This window comes from Nyctereutes procyonoides, unplaced genomic scaffold (assembly GCF_905146905.1).
Source record: "Nyctereutes procyonoides isolate TBG_1078 unplaced genomic scaffold, NYPRO_anot_genome, whole genome shotgun sequence".
NCBI lineage: Eukaryota > Metazoa > Chordata > Mammalia > Carnivora > Canidae > Nyctereutes > Nyctereutes procyonoides.
In genome coordinates this window covers 8,242,076-8,262,175 of record NW_026575048.1, presented here as the reverse complement: position 1 = coordinate 8,262,175, position 20,100 = coordinate 8,242,076, and the positions used below count along the sequence as shown (strand labels likewise).

The 20,100-nt window shown below is 46.4% G+C and overlaps 1 protein-coding gene across 4 annotated transcripts in view; it reads right to left on the bottom strand.

Moving 5' to 3' along the window:
- Positions 1 to 20,100, bottom strand: part of LPIN1 (lipin 1) — a 132,833-nt gene that overhangs the window by 82,917 nt on the left and 29,816 nt on the right. For all 4 annotated transcript variants that reach the window (XM_055327568.1, XM_055327567.1, XM_055327575.1 and 1 more), the window contains exon 2: positions 17,168 to 17,224. In XM_055327568.1, the coding sequence (XP_055183543.1) occupies positions 17,168 to 17,224 (57 nt within the window). The remainder of the gene's footprint in view (positions 1 to 17,167; positions 17,225 to 20,100) is intronic.

Below are 20,100 nucleotides of genomic sequence, written 5' to 3'. Positions count from 1 at the left end.
AAAGAACACCAAGCAAGCAAGCAGAATAAATATCAGCCCTAACACACACATGGACACATGCGCGTGCACACACAGGCATGTCACCCTTGAACTACTGAAAATAAAAGTAAATAGAGGGGTGCCTGAGTGGCTCAGTTGGTTCAAGTCATGATCCGAGGGTCTTGGGATCGAGCACCTGTTCAATATAGAGCCTGTTTCTTTCTCTGACTCTCCCCCTGCTTATGCTCTCTCTCCCCCACCCCTGTCAAATAGAGGAATAAAATCTTTAAATAAATAAATAAATAAATGCAAAGAGAACACCTCAAAGACAACCAGAGACAAGACCAACTACACAGAGGACCAAGGTAAATGTTAGAGTAGGCTCTTCATCAGAAACCACAAAAGAGAGACAGAGTATACATTTGCAAGTCACATAGTCTCTGTTGCAACTAAGCAGTCATGGACAATATGTAAACAAAAGGGGATGAATTTGTCCAATAAAATTTCATTTATGAAACAGGTGGTGGACCAGATATAGCCCAGGTCACATAGTACAACAGCTCCTGGTCTAACGCAAACATGGTAGTGATGCTCTGTGTGCTAATGTGAAAGTAAAAGCACAGAGCAGAGAGTGGGAGGGAACACTTGGGGACATGCGGTTGCAAGATCCTTGCCCTACACACAAAGTGCTATCATGTTATCTTAAGGGAAATTCCAGTTAAAGATGTAAATTGCAAGCATTTCAGAAGTTACTAAAAAAAAATTTAAGAGATACAAAGAACAAGTCAACAAGGAGATAAAATGGAGTCACAAAAAAATGTTTAATGAGTTTAAGTGAAGGCAGAAGAAGGGGGAAAAAAAAACAAAGAACAGATGGCAAAAACAGAAAACAGCTGGTAAGATGGTGAATTTAAATCCAGCCCTATCAAAAATGACATTAAATACACCAGTTAAAAGATAAGATTGTCAGATTGAATACAACAGTATGACCTAGCTATATACTGTCTACAAGAAAACCACCGGACAGGGAACTTTGACGGTGGATACATGACTGTGTGCATTTGGTCAATACTCACAGACACTGAACAGTGTAAAGAATACCACTCTAGGTAAATTTCAAAAATCAAACAGGATGTAGGAGTGAAGACAGAATGCAGATGGTGACAAGTGAGTCTACCTGTATTATAAATAAATCACCTAATCACACTGAAGAGGATGGAGAAGAAAGAACTGGCTTAACTCTGACAGCAGGTGTTTTGACTGGATACCATAAGGCTTAACAACTACGTGAAGTGGATACCAACACTGTCCTCCAGTTGATAAATGAATTTCTCACAGGGGCATGGATTGACAATTCTGAAGCTGCTTTATCTGGGTACTAGGGTTGAAAATATAAGTAAATTAGTTGTAGATAATAGGAATGAGATTTCTTGCTGTTGGAAGAAGTTTCTACACAAAAGGGAAGAGGAGACACACCAGAATGTACCCGGTGGTCTGAACTGGAGTCAGATATGAACTCATATTTGAGATCAATGGATAGGTGAGTAGATGATAGATAGATTGATAGATGATAGATGATAGATAAATAATAGATGATAGATAATAGATGAACATAGATATGTGTAAATGCATATATGTTACCTTACAAACACATATTTTTGTCTTTTTCCACTGAGAGGGACTAGAAGCAGTGACACTCCAGTAGCAGTGAACACACACAGACACACAGGTCTTGGTTTTTAAATACCATTTTCCTATAGGAAAGTAGGGCCTGAGCAGGGTGAACCCAGAGGATCTTGTGGTACCACAAAGTAAAGAAGTGCCCCCCGCCAAAGAAAAAGAAGAAGAAGAAAAAGAAAGAGAAAAAAGATGAGCAGGCATTATGAAAGAGTATAGAGGCTGACCTGAAACATCTCCCGATGGCCAAAGTTGGAAGTTGTCCCACAAAATAGATTAGATTACAACCCAAATAACTAAAAAAAAAAAAAAAAAAATCCATGAATCCATGTGGATATAAATAATAACTGAATAAAGAAGTTAATGGTGAAGATGCAACTCTTCCTTGAAGAATTTCAATGAAAAAGTATAGAAAGAATGAAGCAAGCAGAAAAATCATTATAATCATTATAACATCAGTAATAATTGTCATGGGTAGGACCCACCAATGGAGGCTAAGGTCAGTGCACAAAGATAAAAGCAGAAACGGAGTATTTCCAAGGCTTCAAAATATTTAGTAATTACAGAAGGAAGTCAGAGTGAAAAGTCCTGCCAGATGAGGCGTTAATCAGGCCATTGAGGCTAAACATCATGGGGATGCACAGTGACACCACCACCCGGGCCGTAGAAAGCACTGGGGTGGCACATTAGCCACCTTTTTCTCAATACCATAACAGCTTCAGTGTGATCATGAAAAAACATCAGAGAAACCCAAATCAAGGGACCTTCTAACAAAGTAGCTGATGTGTACTCTTCAACAGTGTCAAGATCATGAAAGAATGGGGACTGAGGGATAGTCACAGACTGGAGGAGACTCAGGAGACTCGACTGCTCAATGCCATTGAGGATCCTGGATTCCATCCTGGAAGAGGAAAAGGAATTGGCGGAAAAATGGTGGAACCTGAATACATTTTGCAGCTTAGTTTTTAAAAAATGGATCAACATTGCCACCTACTCTTAATATCAAAGGATTAGTAAAGACCCAAAGGCCTGAGGAGTCTGGGAGAATGAGTAGAATGGGTTCTGGATGGCAAAAGAGGATACAGTCTTTACTTACAAAGAGAGGGATTTCTGATCCAGACCTTCAAGGATCATCGTATGACAATCAGTAGAAATGATTAGAGAAGAGATTTGGAGTCGGGTTGGGGGATAGAGATGGAGCAACAAGTTTACCAAAGGTTTAGCAGTGGTAAAGTCCAAGATGTGTTGAGGATTCACTGTGCAGGTTACCAGAGAGATAAAGCCTTTATAGGTTTGTTGAGTGGTTAGTATGGCAGGCTGACACCAATACATCATGGCCTCAAATGGCAGCCTAAAAAGTTAGTGCTTTATCCTGAAGGCCCTGGAGAGCCCCTAAAGCTTCTATGTAGGGATTGAAAAATTATGAAACCTCCATTTTCATGAAAATGAACCTAGCCATGGTGTGCAGCAGAAGACAACTTCTATGATGGTCTACATATCCAGTTAGAGGGTCAACCTGTGATCAGGAGCTGATTGCCATGGAGAATTGCTAAAGGGAGAGCACATTTCCAAATTTACCCATTTCTAAGTCCATGTAAATGGAGAGCTCCAGCAATAATATTGCCAACCAGCCAGGTTGAAGGTGGGATGTAGGCAGCCTCTCTGCAGTGCTGACTGCATGCTGTGAAATGACAGTCCTTGCAACTTCCTCCTCATTTAAGTCCTTTTTGGATGTAGAAAACCCAATTTTTCATTTCTTTCTCCAACCATCCAGCAAAGAAGGGCCAGAGGTCCAGCGAGGAAAAAGTGCTTCAGGTCATATGTTTCCCTGCCAGGGGCCCCAGTGTAGGCATCTGTCTACAGAGGCTGGCTGCTCCTCTGAGTCTCTGACTCCCACTCTCCCAATTCACAAGCAAAACGAAACAAGAAAAAAAAATGACTGTCTTAAAATCCCAATGAAATTGCACTTTCCATAAATATTGGTTTGCTAATTACTATTGCAAGAGTAATTACTCTCAGTACTACAAATCCCTTTGCTTCTATGGAATATAAGAAGGGAAAGAGGAGGGACCTGTTGGGGGTGAGGCGGGGAGGAAGTGTGGGGGCCAGAGAGGGGAACCAAAGGCAAATTTCACCTACTTCACCAGGGTGTTGTGGACTCCTTGGATCCTGCTTTGGGAATGGAAATTCTCTGTCCCTACTGCCTCTTGTCCTTCTAATTAGACTCTGGAGATTCTGGTTAGGCACCAACTCGGAGAGCTCCCTGAAAGTACGGTCAATGTCAGTTACTGGTACATACATCTAAATGGCATTCCCCTTGCATTTTCCATGTTAATGAGATAAAATATTGGGGAAAAATCATTTGTATAAATTAAAATTTTATAATATGGCCATTTATGGCCAGGTTTAGCATCCTTAAAAGGACTCCACGAGAAGGCAATCAATTACACTTAATAGACGAAGAGACCTGTATAAAAGCCCAGAGCAGATCAACTAACAGAAGGTAGAATCGAAACTCCAAGAGCCTTGTTATAGGCTTTTGTGTTCCCAAATGTCAGTCACTGCTTCCATTCTCCAGTGAGTTCTATGCCTGAGAAACCAGCATGGGGGGATTTTGACATTTAACCTGGGGAAGCAGTTAAAAATCCCATTGTGCTCCACCCTCCCTGCCTGCCATTTACCTTACCTACTAGAGGAAAGCCTGGTCTCTCCCATTTAAAGGGCATATTCCATTAACTTCTCATGGGAAACCCCGCTCACGGGAGCTTTGGCCTGCTGGTCGACCTTCCTTATTTTCCTGGTTGTCTAGCTCTCAGCTGGCTTGGCCACCACTTACTGGTGGTCATTAGAATAGGCATGGCTGGCTCCCTCCTGGTCTTGTCCTTCTCTCTTCTTCCTCTTGATCTTACCCATCAGCACCCCCATCCCTCCCATTTTCTCTCCTTCCCCATCACCCTTTCCTCTGCAGGGGCTCCAAGAAAAGCTCATTGTTGGGTGGTGGCAGCATTGTGATGACTCCACTGGACTTGTGATGTCAGCACTTGGTGGGGCCCCAGAGAGATAAGACCTATGAACAAAACTAAGTAAGGCTGCTGTATGGGGCTATTTTGAGCCCAACCCTAGATTTAGAGCAGAGCCTGGTCCACAGTGGGGCCAACAGTAAGCTTGGAGAACAGCATGACCAAATCCCTTCACGAAATCATATTTTGCCTTGCCAATTTCTGAATTCACAACAGGCTGGCTGGAGGGGACTTTTAATTCAGAAAGCTGCCCTCTGACAACCTGAGGAAATGTTGAGGGAGGAAAATGACTGACCCATTTTTTACCAAGCATGGAAATTTGGTAATAGAACTGCATCTATTATTAAGAGATTTCTGTAATAGATGTTATTGCCAAAAGCAACAATTCCAAGAAATTTAAGGCTACATATGAACTCTAAGCCAGATGAAGCCTAAGTCACAGGGGGAAATGATAAATAATTACAAGATACAATTGCTGAATTATTGTCCAATCAACTAAAAATAGCTTTAAACTGGTGATAAAAATGGAAGGTTATTCTAGGGTCTAAATGGAATCCTTTAAAATAAGACAGTTACTCCTGCACAAGCATATAAAGTCTTTGCTCAGGGGGCACCTGGGGCCTCAGTCAGTTGAGCGTCTGACTCTTGGTTTCATCTTAAATCATGATCTCAGGGTCATGAGATTAAGCCCCAAGTTGGGCTCCATGGTAAGTGGGGAATCTGCTTGAGATTTTCTCCCTCTTCCTCCTCTTTGCCCCTCCCCCTGCTCATGCTCATGCATGCCCTCCCTCTCTCTCTCTCTCTCTCTCTCTCTCTCTCTCAAATAATAAATAAAATCTTTTTTAAAAAGTAGTCTTTTCTCAGATGTGACCCTGGAAGCCCAAGATTAGAGTGGGCTTCTCTTCTCACAAATAGTTTTGGGGGATGGTGAGAATGCTTACTACCAAATGCTACACAACAGAGTAGAAGGTAAAGTTTGAAAATATCCATTCATGAACCTTAGGCCACCTCATTCTTTGGGAAAAACAAGAATTGGAGCCAGCCCTCAATCTTCCAGACACGTGAAATATGCTTAATGCTTATCTCTTCCACATCTTTGGACAGGGCTTTTGAATCCCAATGGACACTTGACGGGATGAGCACTAGGTGCTATACTATATGTTGGCAAATTGAACTCCAATTAAAAAAAATATAAATAAAAATAAAATTGAATCCCAATGGATAAGGCACATTTGAAAAACAAGTTCTTATAAGGAAGAGAATTTTTTTTCTTTTGTCTCTAGCTCATGGTGCCTTGGATAGATTTGTGGTTACTGCAGAGTCCCAAAATGAATGCTCTAATGTCAAAAGGCTGGGTGGTAGGTTCTAGTAACTGCCTGGGATTTGTGCATTGCTTTGTTGACTTGTCATTATGCAATGCATCACCGTTCAGTAAATCACGCAAATGTAGCATGTTCAGCTGTCCTGGATAAGAGAATGCAATTGGAAGCAGCAGTACCTAACATATCTGCAAATCCTTTCAACTAAGTACTAGTCTTTTCTTTTTTATCGTTTTATTTTATTTTACTAGTTTTTTCTATAGTTTCTCCAGATCTTGTCAACACTTCCTTAGGAAAATCTGGGGACTAAAAAATATTCACTTGCTTCTAAAATTGTGATTCTCATCTTCAAATGTATACACCAGTGTGCAATATTCTACAGAGATCGGAAGGGGTGTTACTGAAGCCAGCATGTTCAACGGGCCAGGAGATCCAGTTTATGTAACAATTACCAGCCTCCATAGAATAAGTCATAGCTTTGCATTTTCCCAACCCTGAGATATCAGACTGTGTGTCTATATGTCTGTTAGCCTGAAACAAAGGAAGTAATTGTTTCTAGTCTCTGCAGGTCAGACCATGCCTGCAATATCGCATCCAGTGCTGGCCATCAGAACCGAGGGCCAATAAGGATGGCAGCAAGCCCATTGGGAAGAGGACGATCCAGCATGAAAGGAAAGGCCAAACCACTCTCCAAGTGCTTAATCATAACCAAAGCTGTGTAACCTGCAGAAAAGCCCAGCGTGGGGAGTGGGACATGGCAAAATGGTGACTTAATATTAAGAGCTGACCTGTAAGAACACGATTATATTTGTCTGTAGATTCCAGAGAATCTGTGATGGTAATGAAAAGGACCTAGGGAGACAGGTCAGACCCCATGCAGACAACCTACATTGTGTCTGGAGCCCGGGAGCTCCCAGTGGGACCCCCAGTCAGAAAGGGGCCATGGAAGATTTTCCAAACATGAAACTGCACTAGAATCCCCACTGCTTCTCCCAGCCCTGACTCCATCAATTAGTCCTCTCCTTCTCCCTGTTTTCCAGAGGAACTGCTGCATCTTTCACAAGACTAATGTGAGAATTCAAGGTTAGCAAAAAAACAAAAACAAAAAAACCCACAAGACACTAATTCAAGGGGATACATGCACCCTTAGATTTATAGCAGCATTCTTCACAATAGCCAAATTATAGAAGCAGCCAAGTGTCCACGGATAGACAAATGGATAAAGAAGATGGGGTGTATAGACAATAGAACATTACTCGTCCATAAGAAAGATGGAAATCTTACCATTTGCAACAACATGGATGGATCTAGAGAGTATAGTGCTAAGCAAAAAAAGTCAATCAGAGAAAGACAAATATCATATGATTTCATCCATATGTGGAATTTAAGAAACAAATGAGCGAAGGAAGAAAAAAGAGAGGGACAAACCAAGAAACAAACTCGTAACTATAGAGGACAAACTGATGGTGGCCAGAGGGGAGGTGGAGGGATGGGGGATGTTGGTGACGGGGATGAAGGAGCGCATTTGTCGTGATGAGCACTGAGTAAGGTAGAGAATTGCTGAATCACTATTTTTTTTTGTTGAATCACTATATTGTACACCTGAAGCTAACATCACACTGTACGTTAATTACACTGGAATTAAAATTTAAAACTTCATTAAAAAAATAAAGACACTTGCATCTTAGTGAAAAAAATAAAAGAATTCTGGCTTCTGCTTCCCGGTACCCCACCAGAGCAACTCAGAGGAATAGCAGTCTGCGTGGAGATGGGAACACCACCCTCGGGTTCTGCTGCGCCTGCACTGAAGCCAGCTGCGCTCTCCCCTCCACCCACCCACCGACACACACACTCCCCTCGGAAGATGACCTGGGTGCGTAGGAACAGAGAAGGCCACTGAGTCTTCTGCCCCAGGAGGAGAAAAGAGACAAGAGAACTCTGTCTAAAGGGATCCTGCAAGGGGTGCCTGGGTGGCTCAACTGGTTAAGCATCTGACTCTTGATTTCAGTTCAGGTCATGATCTCAGGGTCGTGAGATTGAGCCCCATGGTGGGTGTGGAGCCTGCCTGAGATTCTGTCTCTCTCTCTCTCTCTCCCTCTCTTGCTGCCTGTTCCTCCACCTCTCTCTCAAAAACTAAATAAAATGAAGGGATTCTGGTCTCAGAAGAGTTTCAGATCTGCCCCTAAGCCAGTTCCCAGGTTCTATCTGTAAGGTAACCCAAGTACCCAGAGAGAAAGTGGCTGCTACCCCTGATCGCCACACTAAAGTTGACCTGGGCCTCAGCCAAACTCTGTCTTTTCCTCCTAGAACAGTGAGGATATTAAAAAAAAAAATCCCTGGAATCTGGGGAGTCCTGGGTATGCCACTTATGAGACCTGCATGTCACCTCAAGACGTCAGTCTCCACAATGGAAAGCAAGGAAGTGGGGACAGAGGATCATCAGCTCTGACCTGTCTGCGATGTGACCTTGTGGGTTCAGACAATCTTGCATCACCATCCTTGCCAAACACACACAGGTGTCACTGTCAATCTGGGGTCCGTGGCACCCCTGGGCAACTCTAATCATTTCAAAGGATACTTGAGATAGTTTCAAAAGAAGGAATTGATGTGAATTCACTTTAATTTTAAAATAGATAACATCCTACCCAATACTTTCTACTCCCCTGGGAATGTGTGAGCGAAGGTTTGGGCATCACTAACCCAATTAGAGGAAGTTCTGAGCTTCTTGAATTTCAAATGGGAGGGAGGGAGGGAGACAAGGGGTGAGGGTGGGCAGACAAGGATCTATTCCTGTGCCAACACCCTGCAGTGTTATCACACCCTGATTTGCAACACTGAATCCACGGCAGTGTGATCTGGCTCAGACAATGCTCCACGGGGCAATGGGGTGCTGGGGAGACCCACAGACAGATCACTAGAGAACATCAGAATAAGGGAACATCACCCTAACATACTTGCGTGTACACACATGCACACACACGCTCCTCCAGCAACAGCCTCAAACATCCTACTACACATCAGGTGTCATCACTGCTCTGGCCCCACTATTTCCCCATGCAGTCTAAGCTCAAGCGATGCTGCATCGTTTCCACTTCCTTAAGCTTGTCCTGTTCCCTTCTACCACAGGGCCTTTGGGCATGCTCTTCCCTCTACATGGAATCCTATCCCCTCTTTATCTGATAACCTTCCATTCTTTCTTCAACCTTAGTTCAACCATCACTAACCTCCCCAACTATATCAATTCTCCCTGCTAGACATTCTTACGAGTCTACGTATCTTTTACTTGAAGTATTTATTATAAAGTTTTCCATTTGTGTGTGCAACTATTGTAAATTCTCTCTTCAGCAGACGGACTCTGCAGGAAGGAAAAGACCATTTCTGTTCAAGTATCTAGCACAGTGCCGGGCACATAGTCGAGTCGTAGCTCAATATATATTTTTAAATGAACGCTTAAATGTCATATCGTGAATCGTAATGCTTGGTTGCAAAAATATATTCATCATAGTAAACATGATAAAAACTAGTTATAATAAAAATATAATCATCCTAATAAAAAGAAATGAACTAAGTATGTACTAATGTTAAAAATGCCAGTGCCCTTATCAAAAATTAAGCAGGAGGGAAGTCACAAAGAAGATACTCATGCAACAAGCCATTTCTGAATGCTTACTATGTGCAAGGTACAATGGGGGAGGGGAGTAAGCCTCTTTTAAAAAGGCTGGGGGGTTCCTGGGTGGCTCAGTCGGTTAGGCATCCCACTTTCGATTTCGGCTCAGGTCATGATCTCAGGGTCGTGGGATTGAGGCCCGCATCAGGCTCCACTCTCAGCACAAAGTGTGCTTCTCCCTCTCCCTCTGCTGATCCCCCTGCTTGTGCTCTCTCTCTCTCACACATAAATAAATAAAATATCTTTTAAAAAAAAATAGAGAGGGCAGCCCAGGTGGCTCAGCAGTTTAGCGCCACCTTTGGTCTGGGACGTGATCCTGGAGACCCGTGATCGAGTCCCATGTCGGGCTCCCTGCATGGAGCCTGCTTCTCCTTCTGCCCCACCCCCCATGAATAAATAAATAAAATCTTAAAATAAAATAAAGTATCTTTAAAAAAAAACAGTAGGGAGGTAAACCATTAATATATGCCTCTATTCTCAAAGAGGTCAAGATCTAGTAGAAATACAGTGTCTCCAGCAAGAAAAAACAAGTACACAAAATTCAGAACAAGATACCCACTGGAGAGGGAAAAACAGATTGGTAAAATAGGAGATTGTGAATAGACTCTAAAATGAAACGTTCATATGATGTTTCTATTCACAAATGATAAAGGGGTCTTGGGACAGCTCTATGAAACCTAAGAATTCACTGAACAGAAAATGACCATTCTCGCTAAGACTCTAATTAAATATATTATAGTTGTATCTGGTTGTGCTGGTACCTGCCACTAATCCAGGCTGGACAAGTATTGCAGAGTGGGGTTGTCATGGTTCCTGAAAAAAAAATTAAAAAAAATTAAAAAGCAATCGGCTATAAGAGACAGCACAGCGCATTTCTAGATGGGAACGTGGTGAATGTCACGGGACACTTGCAGAATAGCCCCATTAACAGGTCTGGACAAGGAAGGAAGCTCCTAGGGTGGGGACGGCTGGCAGAGCAGAACCGACAAATAGGCATTTATTTTCCCTTTCCTTCCAGATACCTCATGAAATTTCAAGGAAACTTCAGGACTTAATAACTTACAATGAGGAAAACAGGAAGGGGCATCTTCCGTGGGAAAGCTATGTAATCAAATTTGGAAGTCAAGAAAGGGAAAGGTGGCCTAAAGAAAGGACGTGACGTGTCTCAAGCTGCCTCCAGGATACCTGCAAAGGGGACAGCAGCCAAGGAAGGGGCCCCCAGCCCAGCAGAACCTCCAACAGGTGCTGGAGCCAGAACCACACGGTGCCCCAGGGTCCCACCCCGCAAACCTGGCCCTTTATTCCAGAGCAACTGGAAGCCGTTAGTGCTTCCAGTCAACTTTCCTATTCGCTCCGTGCTAAAGAAAAACAGACAACCATCAACCACCAGACATTTGAGGAAACCCTGAACCGTGAAAGAGAAAGAACGATAAACAGACAGCAGGGGCTGGGGGGGGGGGGTCTCAACTCCCAAACACGTTTAAAAATGATGAAGAGAATAGAACAGAGATGAATAAGAAGAAACCCCCAAACCAGAACCTCAGATCTGGGAAGATAGTTCATTCATAAGACAAGCAAACCCACTTGATGGAATGATCACTGGGTGTTATACTATATGTTAGCAAATTGAATTTAAACTTTAAAAAATGTAAAAAGAAGAAGAAGAAGAAGAAGAAGACAAGCAAACCAAGTGTTGTGAAAGAGAAAAAAAATTGAAGAACAAAAAGGAATTTTTAAAAATAAAAATGCAATAGCCAGAAGTAATCATGACAAGAAAAAAGAAATAGAAGATGAAATTAATGAAAGAGCATAAGCCCGAGAGGCAGGCGGCACGAGATAGAAGACAGGCGACCTAAAGAAGGTTCTTCTCAAGGTCCCTTTCCCCGTCATCTGCTTAAACATCTCATCTGCTGACGTGTTCGATGACAAGCGCATCGCCCTCCAGGAAACCAGGTTCTAAGCACAACACATGACAAGACACATGTGCCTTCCCCTGGGAGGCACATCAGTGCGAAGTTTCTGGACACAGAAGACTTATAGAAGATTCTAAATGCTTCTGGGCAGAAAATAATAATGAGAAAAGTTCACCCAGGAGGGAGCCCAGGTCAGACTGGCACGTGGGTAACATTGGCTACTAGAAGTCAGAGCACCGATGCGCTCACGGTTCTGTGGCACATTAATACCAGCCTCAAATTCAAATTCCATACAAACTACCAAATGGAAAGCCAGATTGAAAAGAAGATCAAGGGGCAGCCCGGGTGGCTCAGCGGTTTAGGGCAGCCTTCAGCCCAGGGCCTGATCCTGGAGTCCCAGGATCGAGTCCCACATCGGGCTCCCTGCATGGAGCCTGCTTCTCCCTCTGCCTGTGTCTCTGCCTCCCTCTCTCTGTGTGTCTCTCATGAATAAATAAATAAATTCTTAAAAAAAAAAAAAAAGATCAAGACATGCAAGGATCCAAAGAATCTTCTATCTCCCCTTTCTGGGAGGCTGCATAAAAACGATCTCCCCTGGGGCATGTGGGTGGCTCAGCAGCTGAGCGTCTGCCTTTGGCCCAGGGTGTGATCCTGGGGTCCTGGGATCGAGTCCTGCATACGGCTCCCCACAAGAAGTCTGCTTCTCCCTCTGCCTACGTCTCTGTGTCTCTCTGTTTCTCATGAATAAATAAAATCTTAAAGAAAAAAAAAACCTTCAATTTTTGCTTTCTTTTAAACAGTAAATTGAAAAAGGAGAAAGCAAGAATCTGGGTAGCAGTGGATCTCGTGAGGGTCCCCCAATGTCACAGCTCTGATGCAGGACTTAAGAGCCAGCGGAGGAGGGAGGTCTCCTGAGGAGAGGCGGGGAAAAGCGGACCCACACACAGCTGAGAGTCTGGGAAGCCAGGCCACATGCTAAAGGTACAAAATGCAAGGAATAAATGACAAGAATTTGAAACTGCTCAACAGAGACCCTTCTTATGGAGGCAGCACTTCATCGTGCTTAGGAACAAAGTCTCTGGAGCCAGAGGTGTGGGTTCAAATCCTAACCCTGGCCCTTGTGTGACTTTGCGCAAGTGGCTCAGCCTCTCGGCCACAACATCTCTCAAACAGAGACAAAAATAGGACCAACCTATACAGCTGCTGGGAAGAGCTGAATGAGTGCCCGTGAATAATGCTTTTAGCCAAGAACCTGCCACGTAAGTACCATAGAAAGGTTTGTTAAGTAAATAAGAAAGCCAGTGAGCTATCTGAAAGTCATAGGCATCCAGAGAAGACAGATCCCAATTAAAGCAAGTTAGTGTTTTAAAATATGTTTTATTTTTTTAAAATGTGTTTAAAACAGTTTAAGATATGTTTTAAGGGGTTTAAAATATTCAAAATAAAATATATTTATATAAATTTAAAATTGAAATTTCAAATTTAAATACTTTTTAAGTACAAGTTAAATGTACTTTTTAAAGCATACATTAAGTATATATATATATATATATATATATATATAATTTAGATTTTGTTTATTTATTCATGAGAGACACAGAGAGAGAGAGGCAGAGACACAGGCAGAGGGAGAAGCAGGCTCCCTGATGGGACTCAATCCCAGGACCCCAGGATCACGACCTGAGCCGAAGGCAGACACTCAACCACTGAGCCACCCAGGCATCCCTAAATATATTTTTAAGTAAATAAGGACTTAAAAATAATGAATGTGAGGGTTTCCAAGTTGCAGACTAAGGGAAAAGCTTAAGGACTGTATGTGGGGGAGGTGGAGGGATGGGGGCAGAGAGTGGGAAGCACACATTTCTTCCCGAGGAAAGGCCTCCAGGAAAAACACCTCCCCCGGGAAGAACAACCGGGGGCGGGGGGACTCCATATATAAGAAAAGGCAGAGTCTGAATACAGAATAAACTAAAACAGGGTGAGATCATACATAAACGGCAGAGAGAGTACGAGAAAGGAGAATGCACCTGCCCCTGCTGCTCTGTGCAAACAAGCGCATTTTGCTCCATCAGAGTGGAAGTCCCAGGAGGACGTGCAGAGGGACAGGGAAATAGCAGGTCCAGGACACTGTGGCTGCATCCGTGGCCCGTATTTCCTAGCTGATTTTCTAGAAACCAGGCACGTGGAGAGCTTTGATGACATTTTTCAAAACTAAATTTAAATCGAAACAGAATCACTTCCCTCCCACCCACCCACCCCTCTGCCAAGAAATGCTCCCTCCATGGAGACTACACTTTAAACCCAGTCCTTTTTCAACTCAAAGACGGCGAGGAAGGCAAAGTTTAGGTTTGAAAACCTAAAGCGACAAGTTTCAAGTAACTGGACCAGAATAACCCAGAATTCTTAGACTCGCTGCTCTTACAAGAAATGCTGTAACCAGAGCACAGGTTGGCCAAGAGGGAGGCATGTGCAAGCACACGCTGTTCATCCCAAACACTCAGGAAAGATGTGCAGGCTTAATGTAACAAGCGGCTCTACGCACTCCCTCTCCTCTCCTCACCCAGCAAGATGGGTTAAGGGGTTTGGATGAACGTTTCCTTGCTCGACTGTCCCTCCAGAATCTGCGTGTGTGTGTGTGTGTGTGTGTGTGTCAGACGTCCCTCGGGTCCATGAAAAATCAGTCCCGCTTCTCTGTACTAATGAGCCCCTGTAACCCCATGGTGGCACACTGCACAGAGCATTGTCACTGTGCCCCTTGTATTCGGCTACCTCTTCTTTAAAAAAAAAAAAAAAAAAAAAGGGATCCCTGGGTGGTGCTGCGATTTGGCGCCTGCCTTTGGCCCAGGGCGTGATCCTGGAGACTCGGGATTGAATCCCACATCGGGCTCCCGGTGCATGGAGCCTGCGTCCCCCTCTGCCTGTGTCTCTGCCCCTCTCTCTCTCTCTTTCTCTCTGTGACTATCATAAATAAATAAAAATTTAAAAAAATAAAAAAAATTTAAAAAAAAGATTTTTATTTATTCATGAGAGACACACACAGAGAGAGAGAGAGAGAGAGGCAGAGACACAGGCAGAGGGAGAAGCAGGCTCCATGCAGGGAGCCCAATGTAGGACTCGATCCCAGGACTCCAGGATCACACCCTGGGCCGAAGGCAGGTGCTAAACTGCTGAGCCACCCAGGGATCCCCTCGGCTACCTCTTCTAATGACTGGAGAGGCCTTGAAGGAAAGAACTAACCATGACACGCTTGTCACTGATTCCAGGGTACCCAGCACATCTGCACAGCACCCAGGACGGAGACAGAGAGCCCCCTCCTGCCCTTGGAGACAGCAGCCACGCACAGTTGAGGACTTCCAGCCCAGACCTTGCCCCCACCTGCCGGCCACCTCCAGACGGTCCACAAGCACCTCACACTCAACCAAGCCAACCATGAACTGCCAGCTGGTCTCCCTGCCTCCCAGCCCACCCCCGACTGGCCTCTGACGGGGCATCGCCTGCTTTAGGACCTTCCAGGCCACCGGCCCCTGTTCCCATTACCTGTACAGTCAAGTCCCAGGTGCTCAGGAAGGCAGACACGGCCCGCCATCGGCACCCCTGCTTCCCGCTTCCACGTTCTCTCCAGCTGCTCCCCGGCCCTACCACAGGCAGCTCACGGCGCTGCCTCCCACCTCCGAGCCTGCCGACGGACGGCTCTCTCAAGACTCTGCAGAAGACTCGCTGTGTCTTGGTGGCTTTTTTTCCTGAATTGCTTCTAAACTCTCCACCCACCTGAGCTGAGTTACAGGCCCCGCTCTTCTGCCGCACGATGCCTCGTGCTAAAAGGCAAGCCCGTTACGTTCCCGATTGCAAGAGCTCCCCACGTGCACATGCGGCGCTGAAGCTCAGAGAAGCAAGCAGCAAGCGTGCTCGATGACACACGTCCTCTAAGTGGCGGAGCTGAGGGTCCAGGGCCAGGATTTGTCCTCCTAATTCAGTTCTCCTGGAGTTTGTCACTTTGGTCGAGACTTTGTCACTTCACCCTGGAGACAGAAGCTTCCTACTTGGCACCTCCTGTCCGCTGCTTCTGATCGTGTTGCGGGATGAGCCGTGTGAAGGGCAGCACAGGGCCTGCGGGAGAGGCCCTGCGGATCGCCTCCCTCCGCCTCCCCTCTTGTGCACCGTAGCCGTGGGGATGGGGCCAGAGGCTGGGGCTGGGAACCCGGTGGGCCAGGGAATGGGGACTTGGCACCAGGAAGCAGCCTGTGCCTGCCTGCCTGCAAGCCCACCCGCAGGAGGGGAGGCTCACTTACGGGGCCTTCCTGCCTCTGCTCTGCTCCCTGGAGGATGGCTCCCCTCACTCCAGGCTCAACTGCCACCAACTGCCTGCTGGTCAGGATTCCCGGCCTCTGATTGGGCCCCATCCCTGTCAATCCCCTGGGAAACAGAGTCCCTGGGCCAAGGCCTCCCTCCGCTACCTGCTACCTTCTTCATTCATTCAACTGGAGCCTGTGGATTCATCTCCCGGGTGGGCAAGACTCTCCCTCTGGCCTGCACCACGGGGCCTCCTGAGTCCCCTGCAAATCCTCCCGTTCCACATTCTGTTCCTGGGTCCCTCTCCAGACTGGGAGCTCTCAGAGAGCAGGGACAACATGCTCCTCTTGCTGTGTCTCCACAAGGCGTAGGACAGGCCGCAAGGGACAGATGAGTGTCCAGGCTTCATCTCTCCTCCCCTGGATCATTCCAAAAGCCTCTTCTTGGGTCTCACCACCCCCTAACTTATCCCTAAGTCCATCCTCCACAGGAAAAGAGCTCAGGTTTAAGGTGCATGCGGGTATACAGTAGGTGGTGTGATGTCCAGCTCGAGGGCAAGGTGAGGGCAGCGTGAGGCAGGAACTGGAGATGCAGGTGGGGACCACCAGCAGAGTGCGGCCTCAGAATTCCTCTCCCCAGCAGCAAAGGCTCCTGAGGCCAGATCCAGGAGGAGCCCAGAAGCCGGGTCAGGCAGGGGGTGCACATTGCCAGACCCAATGTGAGGGACCCTCACATTGCCAGACATGCAGTCTCGGGGGAGCCCAAAGGAAGCGTCCGTGGACAGCAAAGCACTAAATACAGTCCCGGGGACAATCTGCAGGGCCTGGCCTAAGGCTTGGGGACCACAGGGAGCCGTGGGATGAAGGCCGGAGGACAGGGAACCAGAGGGTGCAGGAGGAGGAGCAGAATGTGCAGAAGTGCCTTGAGGGGCTTGGGGGCAGCTACGTGGGACCGCACCCACCGTAAGGACTTAAGGACATAAGGACGGTCCACCGAGGGTAACCAACAAACAGCTCAGATAACAAGACGAGCCTTTCCCTGTGGGCACTAGGGAGACATGGAAGCCTTTTAATCAGGGAGGTGACAAAATCATTTCTGGGCCTGGGGGAGGATAGATCCAGGGCGATGAGGTTAGATATTAGCCAAAATGTTCTTAGCTCCATCCCAGGCTTCTGGAACCCTCAGAAGGAGCTGCAGGCCGAGTCTGCAAGCGTTGGGGGAGCGGCAGGGTCTGGAGCGGCACACGACAGTTTGTCAGAGCATTTGCTCCGTCAATGGCACATTCACAGCAACTTCACTCACGTTGATGTTCGAGGGCCACACATTTCTGATCCAGCCAGGGTCTCTCATCATTGGAATCTGAAAAAGAAAAACATGGGAAATTGACGAGCAGAAATGTTCTGGAAATAGTGGTCATGATTGCACAACCCTGTGCCTAGGCTAACACCTGCTGGACTGTACCCTCGAACACGGCGAAGTTCAGGGCATGTATTTACATCTCAGTGAAAAGAAAGTAAGTAAGAAGAAGACGTGGTGGGGACGCCTGGGTGGCTCAGCGGTTGAGCATCTGCCTTCGGCTCAGGGAGTGACCCAGGTTCATGGGATCGAGTCCCGCATCGGGCTCCCTGCATGGAGCCTGCTTCTCCCTCTGCCTGTGTCTCTGCCTCTCTCTGTGTGTCTCTCATGAATAAATAAATAAAATCTTTTAAAAAGAAGACGTGGTGAGTTTTCTCCAAGCATGTTTACGGAGAGTGTGAGGTCTGGGTCACACGGGGCACATTATGGGGTCATAAATGTCTCCCCCCAGCTGCACTGTCTCCACCTCTCCTCCCTCCCAAAGCACACGTGGGGTGACATAGAGAAACATTGGGACTTGGAGTCAGAAGTCATGTGTTCCCGGTGCTGCTCCCAGTTTCTTAGCTGTGGCTGCACAAGGCTTGTTTTCTTAGCTGTGAAATGGGTGTAAGAGCAAGCCCAGAGCTGACGGGTGCTGGAGTCCATTTGGGCTAGCACACGAACGAGCTGGTGAGATCGCTGATGCACTACCCAGGCAAGGGGGGCCTGTGGGGGCTGCTGTGTCTACAGGCACCCCGGTCAGGTCCCCAGAGTGCCTCTCCCACGCAGGTGTAGCCCAGCCTGTCTAAGGGAACTGTTGAATTTTTGCAGGCCTCAAATTCATCTTACATTATACCCAAAAACATATGTGGCCTGAGTTCAGCTACGGCAGCCCAGAATCAACAACCTTTGAAGCCCCTTATACCCGTCGCCTTGTCCTGTCACCCCCTCGCCCTGTCACCCCACCTGCTACCCATCAGGCACGTGTTTTCCAGCCTGTGTTGGTCATTGTTGATAGTTAACTGTATTACCTTATGTCACTATTAATATATTGAGTTTCCCTCAGGGGTCCTGTACTTAGTAGGCAGTGGAAATGCAGAGATGAGAAGATGTAAATCCTGCCCTGGAGTCACTCACAATCTAGCAGGGGTCAGGCAGGAAGACGGGTAGAAAAGTGTGTCGTGGCCAGGGCCGCCATCAAGACATGGGTTCCCTGGGTGCACAGGAGGGAGCCAACGGGTGTCCTGCAGAGAACACAAGGAACTCTGTGCCATCTGCAGAAGGTGACGTCTGAGCTGCTTCTGAAGGGAAAGTGGGGCTCTCAGAGAAGAGGAGGGGCAAAGGCTTTTCCAAACGGAGAAGACAGCGTGTTCAAAGAAACAAAGGCATCACCTGTATGTTTAGAGAACAGCACAGAGGGCCCTGTGTCAGGAACACTGGGAGGGAGCGTTGGTGGGGCTGTGGGCAGGATGTGGGTAAAGTGGGGCCATTTTCATTTTTAGAAAAATGTCCTCCCCGAGCAAGACCTTTTAGGAGGCCACATGTAAGCAGACAGGAGGGGAACTCCTACGGTCGTTTCAGCAAAGAGGCCCGAGGCCCCGGTCTGGGCTGCAGAACTCAGGGGCTCCAGAGAACACAGTCTGAGAACCATCACTGGGCATGATGGGAAGTACAGAGGAGTGGAATGAGCAGCCCCATGTTTTCAGGATCATTCCAACGTCTGGTATTAGAGGCAAAGGAGTGAATTCAAAGCTTTTCCAGCCAAGTATGGCCAGGGGAGAGCCAAGGTGGGAACAGCGGAGGGCCGAAGAGGAGGGGGTGGCTGAGGGCACCTCCTGGCAGTGGGTGATTTGGACTGGCTGGGCAGGCGGAGAGGGAGCTTTTGAGGATGATTGAGTCTGTGGCCTGGGTGACTCAGTAAAGGGGATGGCATCCTTAACTGGATGAGGAAAACCAGGAGGATAAATTCTGAGAGGACTCTTCTAGAGTCCTGGAACCACAACTGGAATAAGAAGGAGAGAGTTCCCTAGGACAGGCCCCAGAAAGCGGGCAGATATGAGTCAAGGGATCCCACCCAAGTCTGAAACTGTGTTGAAAGTGGGGCCAGAAGTTGGGGTTCTTCATCCATAAACTGCTTGGCATGGCCATTAATTCAGTCCTGGACTCAACCGCATGATGCATTTGAAACATTTCTTAGAATCCAGTTACCGCTCCCATTTGAGCTCCCGCGGAATATTACAGCATGCTATGAAAAAAAAAATCATGCAGCTTGAATGGAGCTGTTCTAGATCATCCAACTCAAATTCCTCCTGGGGCACGCGCACTCGCTGGGTACAATGGTTGTACTCATTTCACACTCACGAGGCGGGCTTGGAAGGCCGGCAGCAGTTTAAATCTACAATGCTTGCATTTGATCCCCATGACAAACAAAGTTTCAAATCAAATACCAAACGTATGTTTTCCTGCCAGGGGAACTCTGAATCCTCCAAGAGTTTGGTTTGATTTCAGAGATTAAATATGAACAACACAAGAACACTCAAAATGGCGAACTTGTGAACTACAACAACAATTTCTCTCAAAGATGAGAAGAAAATTATCTCGTTCCACCCCACAACTATTTGTCCGTTGGCATCCAAAATTCTTAACATGGAATTTGAAGCTCAGCCTTCAGAGTCTGTTTACCAATCAGCAAGTGGTCACGGTGGATGCCAAAAACGAAGTTGGGGTTTGAACCCCAGGCCTTCCGCCAGAGCTGTGTGGCCCTCAGCACAGAATTCTATCTTTGCAAACCTCAGTATTCTCATCTGTAAAGAGAGGAGAACGATAAAATAGTTGCGCCAGAGCTGACCTAAGAATCAAGAGAGAATCCGCACCAAACAAGAATGCACCTCACGAATACT